Source organism: Takifugu flavidus, chromosome 3, assembly GCF_003711565.1.
Source record: "Takifugu flavidus isolate HTHZ2018 chromosome 3, ASM371156v2, whole genome shotgun sequence".
Lineage (NCBI taxonomy): Eukaryota > Metazoa > Chordata > Actinopteri > Tetraodontiformes > Tetraodontidae > Takifugu > Takifugu flavidus.
This window is the reverse complement of record NC_079522.1, coordinates 6787215-6806555: the sequence shown is the minus strand read 5'-3', so window position 1 is coordinate 6806555 and position 19341 is coordinate 6787215. Positions and strand designations below refer to the sequence as shown.

Below are 19341 nucleotides of genomic sequence, written 5' to 3'. Positions count from 1 at the left end.
CCGTGCTTTATTATATGTTTCCACTTAGCAAGCACAATTCATGGTAGCTCGCTATTTTTATTAACAGAAACGCATTACCCACCTGCTGATCATGCTAGAGCGCTGTCTGTTTGCTGTGTACAGTAATTAAGGCTAATAACTCTATGTTTCCGTATTGCCTTCACAGCAGGATCAGCCAGTTAACAAACGACAAGCGGGAGCCAAAACTTCTCTTTGGCGGCGTCAACAGGGGGCAGAGGGAGTGACAGAAGAGGGAGAAGGAAGAGATGAAGGCGACAGTGAGGCGGAGGAGGACAGCGACGGGGGCCAGACGCTAGGTTAGACGGTGCAGGAGAAAGACGAAAGGATCGGAAATAGGAAACACGACGAGAAGCAGGAGCAGACGTAGGCGGAGGAAAGCGATGAAGCTGAAGACAAGGACGATGAAATACTTTAGGATTTACAGAAAAGTAAAAAAGTAAAGTGTTGATGATCCAGGCGTATGAGGAGGAAGGAAAAAGAGGTCAAAAGTGTGAAACACCGACTTGGATGAGTTCTTTCTCCACACAGAAGTTTATAGCAAACTTCGCAATGCCTCATACATACATGTGCTCTTTAGAATCTGCTAAATTCCCCTTAACATAAGCCAACACCTGGAATGAAAGCCCACCGTTCAGTGCCCAACATCGGCCTGTGGGAGTGTTCCTTTTTTAATTTTAAGCCCCACCATCACTGCCACCACCTCAGTATCCACCTGCAGGCTCTAATTTTCCCATCACTCTCCAGGGTCTCCAGGCTAATCTGCCTTGCCTGCGATGAGGTCGAAGCCCTGGCGTTGACACCAGAATAAACTATCAACAACTTCTGGTTAGCACACCAGAAGTTGACAGCGTTTGCGTTTACTCACGATAGGAACTTGAATCTCCCCCAGTTGAGAGTTTAAAGCCAAAAGCCTGGAAGAGCCCGCGCAAGAGCCGAGTCCCAAATGAGGCAGCGCTTAAAGCGGAACGGGAGGGACGGTAAACAGTCGTAGATCCATGCTTCAGATAGCAGCCAGGCTCCGCTGAATGCAGCCTGGCTACATGACTGGAGCCTACTGGGGTGGGAAAAGGACTGGGGAGGGAGGGAGGAGGGATGCAATTGGTGCGCGGCCTGTAAAGGTATGCCGGTCACTCCCCCGGCAGCTAAGCATGACCTACCCCCACCCCCCTAACTCCGACCAGACAAGCAGACCAAGCACTCATGTGGCACTAACCTGCACATTGTGAGTGTTTGTGCGGTGCGAGGCGTGTCCATGAGTTAGGTGTGTGCACGTGAGGTAACCGCACTGGTTACCTGCTGCGGAAACACTCGCAGGTGTGCCTGTGCCTGTGCCCGTACTGTGCGCTCACTCGTTAAAAGAAAAAGGTAAAGAAGGACACCGTTGACGACACGCACCCCGCTCGTGTCAAATTTGGGTCACCCTTTCTTCTCCCCTCTCGGAAGATGGAGGAGGGGGAGTCGGAAGTGAACAATACCCCTCTTTCACCGCGGCCACAGGGTTTGTTTGTCTGTTGTGCGCGCTTGTGTTGGAGCGTACCCGTATGCATGCCATGTCTTTGTCCTTGTGATTTAACATGCACCACTGATCAATCCATTACTGCAGGAGGAAGGGGCCGCCGATGCCGGAACGTGGGCGCCGCCATAATGGATGGCTGTGACCTAGAAGGACAGGTTCCTTGGTTTAGCTGCCTGGTTGCGAGGATCGTTCGGGCCATCGCGGTCGTCCGGAAAATTTGGTTTTCTCTGGACAGACAGTGAGCCAGACTTAAACCCCTGAACCTGCCTGTTGTGAGGCAGCAGTGCTAGCCGACTAGCCACCTGGGGGCCTAGCATCAGGCCGTGCTGTCAGATTTAAGACACCTGTGCTGTCGAAAAGGGTGACGAACGCCTGCTATACGGAATATGGAGAAGAGTTGCGGAACCCAGTCCCACTTTAAATGACTGGATGTGAATATAAACCAACTCCTGTCCTGCTACAAACACCACGGGGACGATTCCCCGCTGCTCTCCAGCACCGAGGCGTCGATATCGACTCTTCCCGACTGGCTTTGCCTCTATTTAGCTCCACGTTGTTTCAGCAAAGCTGGTTGTTGCAGGCAACTGCTGTGAGAGAGCGGGATGGATTCTCTTGGACTAACCAGTCCTCTGCTCTGGTCCGTCAGGTCTGGCTGGTCTGAAAGTTCGTCTCGCAGAGGGAAAGTATCAAAGGATGAAATCTGCAATCTGTTAGCCGCTATTTTACAAAAACTCCCATCTGGTACGTATCACTCTGCTCAATGCTAACGTAGTAATTTCTGTTCCGTGCTAATCCCAAAGATTCCCAGCACATTTCCTGACACCTGTGCCCTTAAACTGGATCTGGCAAATGTAGAGGGGGAGAACCACCTTACTGGCTTACTGACGGGTTGATCCTGAGGACTAAAGGCAGCATTGTCGCAAAGAAAACACGCAGGATTGTACATGTACAATGTAACACAAGCCGGAGAGTCCAATGTGTGTGTCCTGGTCGAGAGTTTGTGGGATTATCTGATCACAAAAAGCCACCGATCCTTAGTTTTCGTCTGCATTGTGGGGCGCAATTAGCACTGATCCTGGCTCATGTTACTCAAGTGTTCCCAGGTGTTTCCCAAGAAACAGAACAGTACATTTACTTTACCTTAAATCAAGATTTTAACCTGGAAAAGGTCCAAAAACACATAATTTGTCCTCCATTAGTGACGCCAGCCAGCAAATCTGCTGAGGGTACCTGCTTTCATGTAGCTGGTGTGTGCATTGCTGGCTAATGTTGCAGACATGTGCGTCAGCACTGGTACCTGTTAAATAAAATGGGCACCTAGAAACTGCTGTGCCTGTTAGGAGGCTTAAAAGATTTTGCGTTTACTTTTGTGATATTGTCAATAATGTATAAATTGACACTTTTTTCAGCCACGTGCTGCTTTCTTCGCTGACTCTCCAGGGGGTGTTTTCATCAAAGAGAATCTGACTAAACCCGCCAAGATTCCCTTCGCTGCACGGAACCTTGAATTTTCCAGCTTTATAGCAGATTCAATAGCAGAGGCTTCTTGAGTCGCACCTTCGGGCGACTGTTGCCTCATCCGCCGGTTCGAGGAGCACCTGGTTCATTCCAAATGTGAAACATCGGGTCGGCCTGAATGCAAATGTCCTTGGATTATAGTGGTGCTGGAAAAGATGAAGGCAGCACCTTTAAGGGAAAGAAACGAGGAAGACGAGTTTGTCTTGACAGATTTAAAGGGATGCCGTTCCAACTAAAGGCTCCTCGGAGCAAAAGCCCGACACTTAGAGCCAAACGGACCTAATTTGTTATCATATCTTGCAGTTGCAGATTATATGGCCAACATTGTTTCTCCTTCGTCAGCGTTCTCTTTATCAATACTGAACCTGTTTGTTAATGTTTATTGACCCCCTCCAAGCCTTATCAGCGCACGAGGATGAAAGCTAGCATTGACTCAGCCCGTTTTCAGGCACAGTTAATGAGCTGCTGCCCCACTTTAAGTGGAGTTCGTGCAGCGAGGAGAACTTTATCGGCCTGTTTGCATCGTTCCTGGCATTGATGGATTGATCACACATTGAGTGGCTCAGTTAAATGACATTCTCTACATGTGGTTGCCAAAAGATAAATTCACATGTGGCTTGCACAGTCCAGAAAATTAGCTGTGTCCGCAGATGTACAGAAAGTGAAAAATAAAAATAATCATAAGGATATTCAATAACGACATTATGTGCCAAATAGACAGCACAAGGGGGGTTATTTTTACCTGATTGGGAAAATTTTATGCAAAGTTCTCAAAGCTAGCAACACACGAAAAGCATAGGAACTGAGGGATCTGACCTGCAGTCACACCTCAGTGGGTTTCAGCAACTGATCTTACTAATGCTTTCGTGGCTGAACGGGAGGAAAAAACCCTGCAGCCATCTTCCAAAATGTTCTAGTGTAGTATAGTGATCCTGTGTCGTGTACTTTTCCCTTTTTCCTTTCTACTGAGCAGAGGTCAGCTGGCATATTAGCATTCCTGAACAGGTTTTATCCATAAACCTGCTTGAGAATCATAAAATGGAACAAAACTGGGCCACTAATGGATATGCAAAGACCGTTTCTGTCTACAGTTTAAAGTCGTCCCTTGGGCAAAAATATGTTTTTTGCTCTCGTTCCTGCTGTTAAATGTTGTAACTGTCGTGCACGGTCATGAATAGGGAAGAAACTCCTCTTCCGCTTCCATGCATCACAGAAAATTAGACTTTAAGAAGCAGGCCGGTATGGACAAAAGTGCCTTAACTGGTTTGTGGCTCATCACACGGGAGTAAAATTGTCAGTAAAGAAAAGGTGTTAAAATATATCAATTACTGCAGAATGTGCAAAAACAAAGGTTTGCCTTTAATTAGGTTGCATGGACTACACTAAACTTCAAACAACTGCAACAGCCAGTCTGCTGAAAGACACAAGTGGAGCAACTTTCCTTTAAAAACTGGACAGAATGCAAAATAATTGCTACCCGTACATAAATCGGGCTTTAATTAAATGTTACTGCAAATAGCTGAACATGAATATTTAACACAACAGGAAAAGACGTGATAAGATCTCCTTAAATCTCAGTGAAAATATACCAAAAAACCCCCAAAGCCTCGCCCCCTGGTGGCCACTGTTAGAAGACAGGCGCCATTATACTATTTAAACGCCTAATAACTGTAACAGTGGGTATATAAATAAAGTTGCATTGAATTGAAACACTTGCAAAGTCAACACAAATGAAAAAATACATTTTTCGTTAATTCTCTCAAAGTAGCCCCCTGACGATGACGTCGCTCCACCCACACTCAAACAAGCAATCCAGGGTTCAGAATATTGTGACAATATTCAAAAGAATGGACCAGAAAAACCAGAGTGCAGAGCAAAAATGCAGTTTAAAATCCGGAACTGCAGTATATTGATATTTATAATCTTCCCTTGCTTTTCTTTTGGCTAGTATGAAGAATGGGTCCTCTTAAAAAAACAATAAAATAGCTGTTTCTCTTCAACACACCATTAGCTGGAAAAGACTGAATGAATCATTCGCTCCACTGTGTTTGGCGAATTCTGTCCTGCCGATCAACAAACAGTCGTTGTAAATGGTTTTTTTTAAAGCTATGTTAAATGCTGGAAAAAAAACCCAAGAAAGGGATTTTACAGATGCAGAGTTGCTAATGGTGAGGCAACAAGATGGCCACTGTGATCATGATGCTGACCTCCTGACAGCCACGCTGGAATAAACCTCACACAGATCTCGCTGCCTCGGGTGGACGGATCCGTCTCGCACGAGGACGGTTGCTAGATTTATAATCCGGGTTTGAAGGAACGGCAGAAAAGTATGAATATTTTACTGAACGGAGACCAGTGGGAGAGCGAGGATGGCCAGAGAGGGAGAAAAGGTGCGTGCGTATGTGTGTGTGTTAGATATGTTATATAAAGCGCACAACAAAACAGCTGGACACATGCAGGTAGAGCGCACAAACACATGCACAACAGGCACAAACTGCAGAAGAGATGAATGACCACGCAAGCACACGTACACGTACACACACTTACACACACAGACACATATACACAGAGGGAGATGTTTATTGCTGCTGTCCACCCACAACTGCATTCATCCATCAGCTTTTTAACAACTGTAACAACTCAGACAATATATGATTCATTATACACACACACACACACACACACACACACACACACACACACACACACAATAAAGATGCAATAGTGGAGGACAACAGACGTAGGAGGAAACTGTACAGGAGGAAACATCAGACTGGACAAAAATATCATAAAGTAAACAAATGAGTGTTTTCACGCTGGAGCTTTCATCAACAGGTCCTCTGGAAAAGTGATTTATGGATACATCGCCCAAATTTTCTCATTTTGTTTTTCCGCAAAGATAACTAGCGTGGACCAACAATCGCAGTACCGCAAGAAACCTTAGGGGGCAGAGTCGAGTCCCGCGATCAACAAACGACAACAAAGGTGAGCCGATCAGAGAAGAACTTAAAATCAGCTCGACAGAGAGAAGTGAAGGCAACAGAATGATTAAGCTGGATAAAAATGATAAACAATTGTAATATATCATGAATAAAGATAAACAGAAAACTAAGATGGACGGATAAAAAGATATCTGTGATCTCCATAAAATCTAATGATAGATAGATAGATAGATAGATAGATAGATAGATAGATAGATAGATAGATAGATAGATATATAGATAGATAGATAGATAGATAGATAGACAGATAGATAGATAGATAGATAGATAGATAGATAGATAGATAGATAGATAGATAGATAGATAGGAAACTTCAAACCCATATTATTACAAAAATATTTGAAAATGAAATGGAAGCAGATGTCATTGAAAGCCCCAAACACACACACACACACACACACACACACACACACACACACACACACACACACACACGGACGGGCAGACACACAGTAGCCGCCCGATCCATGCACGCAAATATCATCTTAAATAACATCAAGGTGAACCCGATACACACTGTGACACACGCACACACCCACACCCACACACACACACACCACACACACACACACACACACACATACACACACAAACACACTAGTTCAGGAGAACAACACCAGGCAGCAGGGCAACACTGAACACACGCACACACTCTCCATCTACACATTAACACACACCTTTAAGGTGGCCAACACACTCCCCTATTCATCCGACGCTAAACACACGTAAACACATCCCCACCTGCTTGCACGCCTTTCCCACCCACTCAAACCACCGCACGCGCACACTCTCGCCCACACACACACCTACACCCTCCATCCACCCCCTTCCCATTCTTACCTTGCAGCAGGCTCTGGAGGTTGAGCTGCGCCTGCTGGTGCAGCTCCTCGACACACTCCGGCCTGCTCCACGAGCCGAACACGTTCACGCTCTGTTGCCATGGAGACTTGAAATGGGCCGCACCGCCGCCGCTGCTGCTGCTGCCTCCTCCGCCGCTGACACTGCTGTGGCCGCCGTCACCGTGGCTGCTGCTGCTGCCGCCACGCCTGCCACCCTCCGCCTCTAGACCGCCGGTGGCTGGGAGAGGGAGGGAGGAGAGAGAGAGAGAGAGAGAGAGGGAGAGAAAGATGTGGAGGGGAAGTGATGGATGGAGGGAGAGAGGAACGACAAGGGAGGGGAAGAAATAAGGGAAGGGAATGAGATTATGGAGGAAGTGGAAAATCAAGAGAGAGGGATGAGAGGGAAAAGGAGAGGGGGGGAAGATCACACATGATTAGAAAAACATACGAATTTGCATATTTAACACCAAGAGACGTGTGTTACATAACAGAGAGTGTTGTCAGGGAGAACAAGGACCCAGGAAGAAAGGAACAGGAGGAGGAAGGACAGAGAAAAGGGTATTAGAGAGGAAGGAGGGTACGATAGACATGAAGAGAGGTAGAGAAGAGATTTGGAAGGGGATCAGAGCCGGAGAGCAGTTAATTAGGAGGGGGAAGCAGTGGGAGAGAGAGAGAAAGGGAGAGAGAGAGGGGGGGGGATTAGGGCAGGGAGGTATGAGGGAGGAAACTAGACAAATTGTTTCATTAGGGCAAGAGCGGAAGGAGGGAAAAGGAAGCGTGGAACCGGAGGAGGTCGGAAGACGGCGGCATGTCGGGAGTTTGGATGACCGATTGGCCCCAGAAGCATCGAACCATCGTCCCTCCGTCCCCATCAAAGCAAATCAAAGCCATTTTGAGTGGACGTGAGAGCGGAGCCGCTTTGGCTCAGCGGCGATGAGCTCGATCCGCACGTTAGCAGCTGACAGAACATGACTGACGAACACCCCCGACGTGTCCAAACAACTTCAACCGAGCAGTCAGATAGGACGTGCCCCGTCCTGCCACTAGGGGCGCCGCTGTATATATATTTTTAAAAAGATATTTTACAAACAGGACATCAAAGCAGAAAACTGGGGAGAAACACCAGGGGACACGCTTGATGAACAAGGAGAACACAGGGAATTCCAAAGCCATAAAAACACTTCATCTTAAGGAAAAAGGTAGAACTAAAGTTATGCAACTAACAAACCAAATTTCATCCAATAATTTCCATTTCCGAGACTCTACCACACATCTGGAAAGATTCCCTACTTCACTGAAAGTGCTTTAAGGACACTGGTTGTGTGAGACAGACGGACAGAATCCACCGGCACGATGGCGTCACGTTTGCTCAGAAGCGGCCGTCTCCCCCCGCCAGGAACCCGCCGTACTGCGTGAAATCCTGATTTCACCCTTCCCGTCTCTCGGTTCCTCCTGAGCTCCTTCCACACAATCACTCCCCTCCAGACGGAACTGTGCGTGATGCAGCCACGTGCGCGATACACCTGTTATATTCCCAATCTGGAGTCGAACTTATGTTCCTGTCTTCTCATTTAGTTTGAGTCAATGTCCACTTCTCCTAAAGTATTCCATCCTGGGAATAATGCTTACAGGATTTAGCCATGGTGGCACCGTTCTAGCTGCAAGCTACACGTCCCATTTGAGGACGCTCCCTCAACAACCTCTGCTCTTTTTCTGACTCTCTGGTGCTGATGTTGGGATGTTAAATGTTGTGATTTCATCATTCCGGTTGCTGCCAGATACCAGCCTTGGAATTCTTGCTCATCGGACCAGAGAAAATGTCACCTCGAGGGTTCTTTGGCTAGAACTGTTTAAACCTCGGATGGAAGTTGCGTCAGTGGCGTCTGAACGTCAGTCAAACCTTCTGAAATGTCCCGTTCAAGAGGAGCAAACGGCGTTTAAAACGGGCGAACCTCACTTTCTGAACGGCTCGTCCGCTAGCGCTGGTTTTCACCCGTGCGAATGGATTCTTTTCCCGCCCTTTTTATGACGCAAGATGTGAAATCAACGATCGTGCCATGACTGCCTTATATGCAGCGCTGATAAGGTTTCCGCGGCGATGAGCAGACCGGCCTGAAAAATCCAGATGTTCGCGACTTCGCCCATCCGTGCTGACTGCACGGTTTCTGTCCTCCAGCCAGGCAGACCTGTTTTGTCCTGGCTGAAATGTCACATGGGGTTGAGTGGAAACATCTTTAGAAAACGCCGGCGTCCTTTTCTGCTAATCTACAACGAAGAACCCGCCTTTGAGGCCACTCAGAGCAGCGAGAGGAACCAGGCGGAGTGGCACAGAGAGAAAAATGAGCTCAAAATCATTCTGATTAAAGGGTTTGGGGATTTTCTTTTTCAACAGATGAATCCAGTAAAGGGCTGTTCAGTTTGAGGGTAAATTTAAACGAGAAATGTTCTATTTGTGAAAACTTTCTCTCATGCTTTTTTTTTTTTTTTTTTTAATGGCTAAGCCCCTCAGCTGGAAAAATCTTTTGAAGTTAAATGAAAACATCAGACTTCTTCCGCGGAGAGCTCGTCGAGTGGTAAAAATCAAACAGTGACAACGTGGGAATTAGAGCGCCTTGGTGCGGGTGGGCGACTGTTCCTGTGGGCTAAGGCTGTGGAGTCACAAGATGCCCGGGGGGGGGGGGGGGGGGGGGGCTGAGGACCTCCTGCGAGGGTTTCAAACTTCTCCTGTGCGTCGACACACGGAGGAGACGTCATCTATCTAAGGAGGTTGGCCTCAGTCTTGGTCAAGGAGCTGCGCCGCTGCAGTGGGATGAGAGGGGTGCAGCGCCCCCTGCTGGAATCAGATGGTACCGCGGCATAATCGCATCATCACTTATTTGTTACATAAAGGCACAATTTAGAAAGGAGATAATCGACACATTCCCGATCATCGTGGCCAGTTTGAAATATACAAGGGGTACCTTTTGAGAAAACATAATAGTCTCCTTTTCAGCACCAGCTTCAGTGACAGAAACCTTAAAAGAAATTTCTGAAATCTAAAAAAAACAAAACAAGAAGCTTGTTTTGATGGAGGGGTGAGACAGGAGTCTCTGCGGATGCGTTAACAATTAATTCCTGATTAAGCATTGAGCAGAGTGCCACAATGATACATCTAGAGCACATCATCCTCCACGGGGACGTAGCTTTCTTTCCCTCTCTTTCACTTAATGTAACCACGGCGACAGGAAGAGGAAGACAGATGGAGAGTCCGTATGGGCCCCTGGACATCTGTGAGTCGGTGTCAGATGGGAAAAAAATAAACTCCAGAAGCAGTTTTGAGGATTGTGTAAATATTGTTTTAAAGATAATTCTCAGGTTAGCATTAGCAACAGGATTAGCAGGAAGAGAACACACGTTAGTACACTTAGCAGGCGACTGTATGAATATGATAAGGCTTGTTAATGGTGTGTGTGGGTGTGTGTGTGCTGAGGTGGGGGGACATGACTCTTAAAAGAGCAGTAAACCAGATTTACTGACTGCGCCCGGACCCAAACAAGAACTACGGGGCCCCGACTTCACATCGTTATCAATACCACCCAGGACCGATACCGTCTGATTCTGACCTTTGGAGTAATGATGAGCTAACAACAAATGCCAGCGAGGATATCAAATCTGACCTTTGAGTCACGTTGCTGTGAAAGTAATAAAGTGTCAGGTTTGGAATCCGACTGCTGCTGGTCCTGAAAGGGCTGACTGGTGCGCCCCCATTTGGTACCTGAGACCAGGACCAGGTTGAGCTAGCTAGATGTATCCCACTAAATTCACAATGCTTCATTGGAAACTGTAAAGTTTAAAGTCCCAGACTGTAAAACTCATGATCTTCGAGCTGAAAACGTTGAATTTATCATTAGATAGTTGCGCTATTACACCAGGTTATTCGTGATTGGGTGCATTTGTTGCTGCTTTAGCCCCGGTTTGGGTCAGTTTTTAAACTGCGTTGAGGTTCCTCCAGGCCTTTCTCTGCAGCTCAGAACTGCCCCTGCAGGCAAAGTAGCCCCAAGATAAAGACAGAAGACCTGCACACAAATCTAAATCTGGCTTTTCAAAACATAACTTGGAGATTTAAAGTGACCAAGTGATGTTTATTCAGCGATAAGACTGAATGCACAGCACATTAATGAACCCTAAAGTCACCTCTTAAATATCTTAAGAGATTTTTCCCATCACATGAATATGCTCCTAAATCAATACACACACCCAGTTTAATGGATGAATACCCCCCCCCCCCCCCCTCTCCAGTCAGGCCCGGCTGTCTGCACTCATTAGAACCTTGAGGTGATTTGCTCCGACGTGAGCCATAATTTATCCTCCGCCTGCCTTTGACTCGTTTATCCCGCTCCTACCGCTTCCCCTGAACCACTTCTTTCCACGTCTCTCCCGATTTCATCCTTTATTCCACCAAATCCCATCGAGCTCTATTCTTCCCTCCCTCTGCCATTAGTCACCTCGCTTCCCTGGAGATTTTGCATTCTCTCTAGGCCTGTCATATCTCCTTCATTACACACACTCACGTAAAATGGGGGACAGCGAGCAGGTGGAGTGCTGGCATGCGTGTGTGAGTGCCTGAGATCTGAGGGCGATCTGCTCCCCAGCCTCCACCATGGATGATTTTGACTGAACTGAATACAAACAAAACGATCACTGTCCCAAATGGGTTTTTTGTTGTTTTGTTTTCGGGTTTTTTTTGTGGGTGGGGGACATAGATTTCTCAGGTTGTACGGACATAAATCTATTTTTACTGATGTTTATATTTACCAGACTGGATGTTTGTCTTGAACTACCATCTTTGCCAAAAATACACGTTTGCACGCCCCCGTGTGGCTGCTTCCCGCCACTGCAGCCAGGGAGAAAGTTGGGGTTTTTTTTTCACACGTATTGGTAGTACGATCATGAGCTAATTATTTATATTAAGGCACCAACTACGTGAGGAATTCTTTCTTTCTTTTTTCCATTTGGTGAAGAAACTGACACTGGAGGATCACGCCAGATGAGTGACTTTGATTTTCCTTGCACGCCGCTCTACCTTTCCCTGCGGCCATGTGCCAACAAAACAACACGGCTGCATGTTTTTTTCCCCCACGCTGATCCTAGAGCTTGTCTGAACGGCTCACAAAGCAAACTCGGTTCTGCTCTCGAGCCAAACAAATCCTTCCACACCTGCTCTGTGCTCAGGATCCCATTTAAGTTTCCCTCCATCCGCAAGAACACGCTTCTTGTTGTTGAGAAGAGGGACGTTTCCTCCTGTGTATTAATGCAAGGTAGAAAAGAAAATAGGAGCAAATGAATTGTATATGGTCAAGTGTTTGTTTGTGTGTGTGTATCTGTGTGTGTGTGTGTCTGTGTGTACATATTCCCAGTACTGGTGCTCTTGACCATCTTTAGGGAACCATCTCCATGCCAGTAATCACCATAAAATTGGATCTTTGTCCCTCTTAACAAACATGGCTAAACCAATTTTGGCCCCTGTTACACACACACACACACACACACACACACACACACACACACGCATGTATGTGCGCATGCATGCACAGTCTTGCCAAAACAACCACATGGACACGTCATCTGTACATTTGGACCTAATAGCCTTTATTTTCAATACCTGCATTAATTATCCCACAGTTGTCATGGATACAACTGAATCAGACTGGCGGCAATCTGCAGCGCCACAAGAGCGTCACACAGCATCACCCGTGTGAGTGACTAAGCAATTTAGGTCCACAGCTCATTAGTGTGGAAGTTTATACACATTGCATTAAACTCTTTGTCTACAGCTAATGTGCAAAAACTGGCCTCTATTAGCAGTTAGCATGTGTTTGTGGTTAAACAGCATTAAAATCCATAACGCACAATACGTAACACCTCATTTAAAGTGCAGGGGGCTTATTCACCATGTGCAGCTGCAGCTAAGAGCACTGTCGCTGTTCTCTTGCAGGGATAACAGATAAAACACACACAGGGTGACAGTGAAGAAATCCAGACTGCTTTGATTTGCTGGGATATCAGGAGAGGTGTTTCGTATCAAAACAACCTCAATGGTCTAAAAAATGGCCAAAGGATGATTCCCTCTTCTAAAAAGAAAGAGTAAAGACTGGGACGCCAAAGCAGGATTCCTAATCTTGGATGTCATTACCGCTGGCTGTGGTTGAGCCTCTGACTCGGCGTTACTTGAGCCCCCTTGGCCCAAATATGAGCTCTGCCTTCATTTTTACTCCTCTCCATCGACAAAATCCCCTCTAAAACTCTCCGCCGGTGTTAACCACACACCCTTTCAAGGTCAGACGCGCGGCTAGGGTCAAGCGCTAAGGTCCAAACACAGGACTCCACAGAGCTGACTCAGCTGGATCGCCCAGCCGTCACAAACCTGGTTTCCACCCTCCCAACTGGCAGGAAATGATGTCACCGGCTCACCGAGGTCAACCCCTGTGCCCGTTTCCCATCCTGCAGCAGCCCCCAACTTCATTATCTCTGTGTTTCCCCGGATGAGCTCCGTCTCCTTGAACCTCGCCGTCATCCGCATTGAGCGCGTTTATTCATCTTCCTGTGTCTCTTCAGCCCAGCGCACCTTGGTTCATGGTCACTACAGCGTCACGCAAAGGTTTCTTGGTGCTTTTAAAGAACACAGCCGCAGGCGTGATGCCGCTCTAACATTTTATAACCGACAGCGAATGAATATTTTAGGCAGCAAATTGCAGCACTGTACCAACAGGAAGGGACATCTCATGCTTTTATTTTCACCAGGTGTTAGCATTGTGACATCACTTCCTCTAGTTTTCTCCCTGAACCAGGTAGCTAGATCAATATGGCCCTACTACAAGTTTCAGGCTGCTCACAAACCAAGACTGTTTTTTTCCCATCCTACCTTTCATCCAGGCTCTGGGTTCCCCACAACACCAACCGGCCGTTTCCCCTTTACGGCGCACGTTATTGGCCCCTGAGGACAGCGCTGCTGCAGTTAGATTAGTTCCAGGAGACTCTGGCAGGAAGCAGTGCCCCATCTATTTCCCGTTCACCGGGCGACTCTGTGGCTAAAATCTGATTTTATAGACATTAAAACAGCCGCAGTGATGCAGAGTGACCGCCAGAGGGTGCTGACAAGATCTTCACCAAGAAATACACAATTTACACAACAAGATAATTATTAAACCTAAAAAGCTGTTCCATCAGAAATATATGACTAATACAAAGAAATACCTGACTCACCCCCGCCCCCCTTTAGTCTACTGTGTTAGCATTACAGGGCAGCATGCACCCTCGGAGGGGGAACCTGAGTCCAGTTTAAATAATTGTGAGCAAAGAACAGTGGTTATCATGCCATGGTTATTGTACACAACAAAATGCATCTTTGCGTTGATTCTATTTAATTCCGTGATTGGATTATGAAACTTCTACCTTTAATTAGCCTAGAATATCAATTAGCAGAGCACTTTAGTCCCACTGGAACACCTTTCTGAGCAGGGAAAGTCTGTTGCTGTTCGAACCTTTTACCAGCAGAGGACAATTTATTGCTCCTGCCGGCTTCTTCCTCCTCGTCATCACGAGACAAAGCGCCTGTTTTGACTTGAATGTTTCCCGAGGAACCTGAATGCCCCCATCTGTCTGTCTGTCTGTCCATGCTACTTTCCCATTTCTACATGTAAATTAACCATCAGGACAAACGAGTGAAGTATCTTGATCGCCCCCTATTGGTGGGCCAGAAAGCAGAAATAGTTATTTTAAGTTCTTTGTCTGTCATTGGCATGGCATAAACAAATCAGGGGTTCATTTTTAAGATCGGATTGAATAGTTTGATTTGAAAAATTGGGATGATTTGGGAATTGGGGATTGGGAATGGATGGGGGTAGAATTATTCCTGTGATGATGCAAGACAACGCGACTGAATCGGGGGATCCAACAGCTCCACTTCAGTGGCGACGTGTCGCCGCTCATGTTTCTGCATCAGGGGATGACGTGCCTTCATTTTTCCACACTGGAGAATGAATTGTGTGTGTGTGTATGTGCGTGTTTGTGTGTGTGTGTTTGTGTGTGTGTGTTGGATCACAGGCCTATAATAATGGTGTGGAAACAAATGTAGCCAAGCACAAAACCACACTGCAACCAAACCAGAAGCAAAACGCACTTTCAGCAATATACACATTCCTGTGTGTGTGTGTGTGTGTGTGTGTGTGTGTGTGTGTGTGTGTGTGTGTGTGTTTGACCTCCTCATTTGACCTTGGTGTGCACTTACAGACATGTGCGAAAACTGAGTTTTCTGCATGTACAACTCAACATACAGAGAGCCTTTCAGAGCCCACTACACACACACACACACACACACACACACACACACACACACACCACACACACACACACACACACACACAGCAGTCCAAATGTCAGTAGAAGCTTGTTTATTAAGTGCCGTACAACCACGGGGGTCAAAAATGAGGAAGCAGGAGGCTCTGGAGAACTGAAATGAATATTTGATCAAACCAAGCGGCCACGCTTGAATATTTCACAGTGTAAACATTGCAACACCAATGCTGTCAGCAAGCGTGCAACAAGATCGTTTTCCCCGTCACGGATGGCCAATAAAGGAAGACATTTTTAAGCGCATTTCCACCTGGATTCTTTACAAACCTGTGAAATGCTCCAGTTTCCTGACAATCAACTCGATTTCCTGTGTTTCTGAGGCTTCCAGAAGCAGCGCGGTGCCCCCGCAGTGCGCGTTTCTGCAGATTCTACAGCAACAGTCACGGTAACACCCCCCTCCAACAGTCACGTTAATGTCCAGGAACACTCCACTGCCTTTCTTATCTTGATAAGAAGCCACTTTGTTTCGGTACCACTCGACTCCCAACTCCTGTGACAACTGTGAACCCCCCCTTCCGTGAGCCGTCCCAGGCTGTCCTACCTGATCTGGCCCAGAAAACCTCCATGTCTGTGTTCCTCAACTGCCTCCTGCACAGACGTTCTCACACCATCCTGAAGGGAAAAGGAGGAAGGGGAGGAGGAGGAGAGGCCGGCTCGCCAGCCGGGGTAAAGCCTGTGACTCATTCGGGCTGGGAGTCCGAAAGGGGGAGAAATCGAGTGGGAGAGGGGAAGACACGATGGAAGGTGAAGGAGCGCGGGGAGAAGTTTCCCTCTGGTGGTGGGAGAGGGGAGAGAAGGGGAGGAAGCTGATGGTGCGAGGTCTTTTTCTTCCCCCTTTTCCTTCTCTTTCCTCCAAACACAATCCCCAACCCCCCCACCTCGCACCTTAAAGCCGTCGCCGCAGAGTTCAAGCTATTTTATGTGTTTTATAGCGGCCTGGATTGCATCCAAATGGAGGACCCACCTATTTCAAATTGTAATACTCTTTCTTAGTCTAATATTCGGCATGGGTGCATTCGAACTCTTCATCCTTCTGTCCCGTGGGGGCTATTGTCAGCACTGGTCGCCTCCTTTTCCTTCCCCAGCTCAACACCGACTTCCTGTAAACACTGGAAGTGTCAAGCGTGACCCACAGCAGCGGCTTTGTGTGTGTGCACTCTGCCTCCACCTCAGAGGTTTAAAACCATTGTTTCGTTTGGGACGTTGGCCTGAGGAACAGGGAGTTCCGTGCACCCAGGCTGGGTCTGGGCCTGGTAGCCCTTCAGGCTGAACGTCTGCTGGTTCACACAGTCTTGAACCGAAGCCCTTAAACTAGGAGACCACGTCAACGTCGGGCTTGGGCCAATCCACCCTCACGTAACCTAATGAGTGGCTCCAACAAAATAAAAGAAAGTAAAACCAGAATAATTTTCCTGTTTAAACATTTCAATCATTTGACAAAACAAAAGTGAGGGTTAAAGTCTGATGTCTGGGAGCAAACGGAGACGGAGCAGTGCTGACTTTGCAGATCTGCGGCACAGACAGCAAATGAATCAGCCTTCTACTCCTGCTAATGCCGAGGTTCCTCTCAGCAAGGCACTAAATTCCTGACGGAGGAGGTAATCGGTCGTGATGGCTTGAGGGTTGATGTGAAAGTGAATAAAGCACAAAAGCTGATGAGGGGGGCGTTGAATTAAGGTTTAATACATCTCTCCTGCTCTAATCCAACAGAGAAACATGGGTGTTTCACGGTGGCTACGATGGCATTTGAAGCCCTAAACCTGAAGATGTTCCGTTCATCCAAACAATCATCAAAATGAAACTCTGAACTTCAAACAGACTGCTTTTTATAGAACAGGCGCAATGGCGCCCCCTAAAGGAAGAAATGGAAAACCAGCCGTTTGTTAACAAACATGCAGCCTCACGTGCACTCGGACGCTCATGCCTATGAATCAATTGACCCGCTTGCTTTACCACACCTATGGTTACCATGGCAGCGGCTGCAGCCATATGTCCCTTGTGTTTCCTGTCTCCTCCGATACTTCTGCTTGTTCTCTCGGTCTTCTCGTTTCGCCACTCCTCCTCTCCCGGCGCCTATTTTCCCATCATCAACCTCCGTCTGATCTCTGTATAGCCCTCCTTCCTCCTTATTGCCTCTATCCAATTATCCCAACACACACTTCCTGTTTCCCTCTCTTCTCCTCCCTCTCTCCCGCTGCAGTGCTGCTGGTTTTGCTGAACATGACATCATCCATCTGAACATGTATGAATGAACGTGGTTGGCGTATGCATATGCACCTGGTCATCGCTGTTAGGCTTAGCGAGGGAATGGATTAAGAACCACGCAGGAGGAAGGTCTCAGAAACAAGATTTGTTTGGGTTCTTTTGCATTTTCAAGTGTGAAAAGACAAGTGTTACTGGGTAATGACAAGCACATCAGTTGCATAGCAGCAGATGAGCACTGAAATAGATTTGATGCGAATAACAGGGATTTAAATTAGGAAGCAGGTTTCAGCACCTCCACAAAGAGGAAAAACTGAAAATCCAAACTAACAGAGGCAAAAGGAGAGCATTAAAGAGGAGAAAGGGAATCAAAAATCCCTCCTTAGACCTCAGTTTGGTGGTCTGTGCGCTCCTTTTGGAACAAAAAGCTGTATCATTAAAATTCGGATTGAAATAATTTAGCTTCGCTACATTCAGGAGAAGGGTGAATCTGCGCTCAACACCTGTACAGAAATCCTGCAGGTGACAATTGTGATGCATAAATGTTGATTAAAAAAATGCTGTAATTGGCTTTTGAGAGTTTTATGGTACAATTCCCGCCTAATTAATGGAGGAACTGTTAACAGTGTAGCAACACACAGAGGCCAGACAGCCAGCAACACTCCCTGGTTTCCTGTCAACCTCCTTTCGCTGCCATTTATGGGCTAAAATAAGAGGAAACTAATGGACGAGTCAACAAGCACTATCCGGTGAGCCACACATTTCCACGTTGCCAGGTGATCATGTGCAAATATTGCAATTGACGTTCAAGTTTTCACGGCTACTGGGAAGAAGGCAAAACCCAGCAAACACTGAACAAAAATGGTCATCGTTGTATTTATAGGATCACACCAAACATTAACATGAGTGCTGCTCGATTCCCCAAAGCACATCATGGCACAGATGAGGCAACGATCGCTCGTTGACAGCTACAATGACGGAAAAGCTGGAACCCTTCCTGTATTCTCACAGCTGAGGAATCATTAGCAGCAATACGAGGGCTGGCGTTTTGCCCGACGTTGCGTGGATCGCCTCTCAGCCACGCATCGTCACCACAGCCGTGATCTGTGTGAGCGACAGCCGCGTAACCCCCGGCGACGTCACTGCCGCCACCTGAAGGCGATGAGCGACTGAAGTCAAGGTCAAGTGTGCGGGAGGGCGGGGACCTGCGCTGGTCAATGCACGATGGCAGGTGTGTGAGCGCGTGTAAGAGCTTACGTGAGTTCTGCACGACAGCACACACACACACACACACACACACACACCTGGACAGGGAGGCTGGTGCTGGGTTACAAATGTGCGCAGCTCTGCAGCAGAAACCCTGATTTTGCTTTTTTGTGCAACGTCCGCCACCCTTTCATCACACCTGGCCGTCCATCATGTGTCTCCAGTACTCTCCACACACCCCATTCCTCACCTCCTGCTGCCCCCAACAACCCCCCCCCCCCCCCCCCCGCCATCTATTGTCTGACAAGGTTTTACAAGTGCTGACTTCCACCTTCTTTGCTCTCTCTAAGGGTGCTGCCCTTCATCTCTATCTCGTTTGCCCACCGCAACATTATAGCCTGCTAGTAACCCCGTCCGTCGGCCACCGGTCGAGACGCCGTGGCCCAGCGGTCACACTCTCTGACACGCACGTATCGGCAGGGATGTGGCGGCACACAGACACACACATATACACACTTTCAGCTCAGCTGCACACCAAGAGCAGAAGACCAATTGACCCAATTCATCCAACTTGGCAACTAACTGGAGGATGGATGGATGGATGGATGGATGGATGGATGGATGGATGGATGGATGGATGGATGGA

General features: G+C 47.3%; 1 protein-coding gene across 3 annotated transcripts in view; it reads right to left on the bottom strand.

Moving 5' to 3' along the window:
• nhsl2 (NHS-like 2) overlaps positions 1-19341 on the bottom strand; it is a 73648-nt gene that overhangs the window by 15297 nt on the left and 39010 nt on the right. For 2 of the 3 annotated variants that reach the window (XM_057028077.1, XM_057028078.1), the window contains exon 2: positions 6898-7134. In XM_057028077.1, coding sequence (XP_056884057.1) covers positions 6898-7134 — 237 coding nt within the window. Of the gene's footprint in view, positions 1-6897; positions 7135-15828; positions 16019-19341 lie in introns of those variants that run through there. The other variant, XM_057028079.1, reaches the window with a different exon arrangement.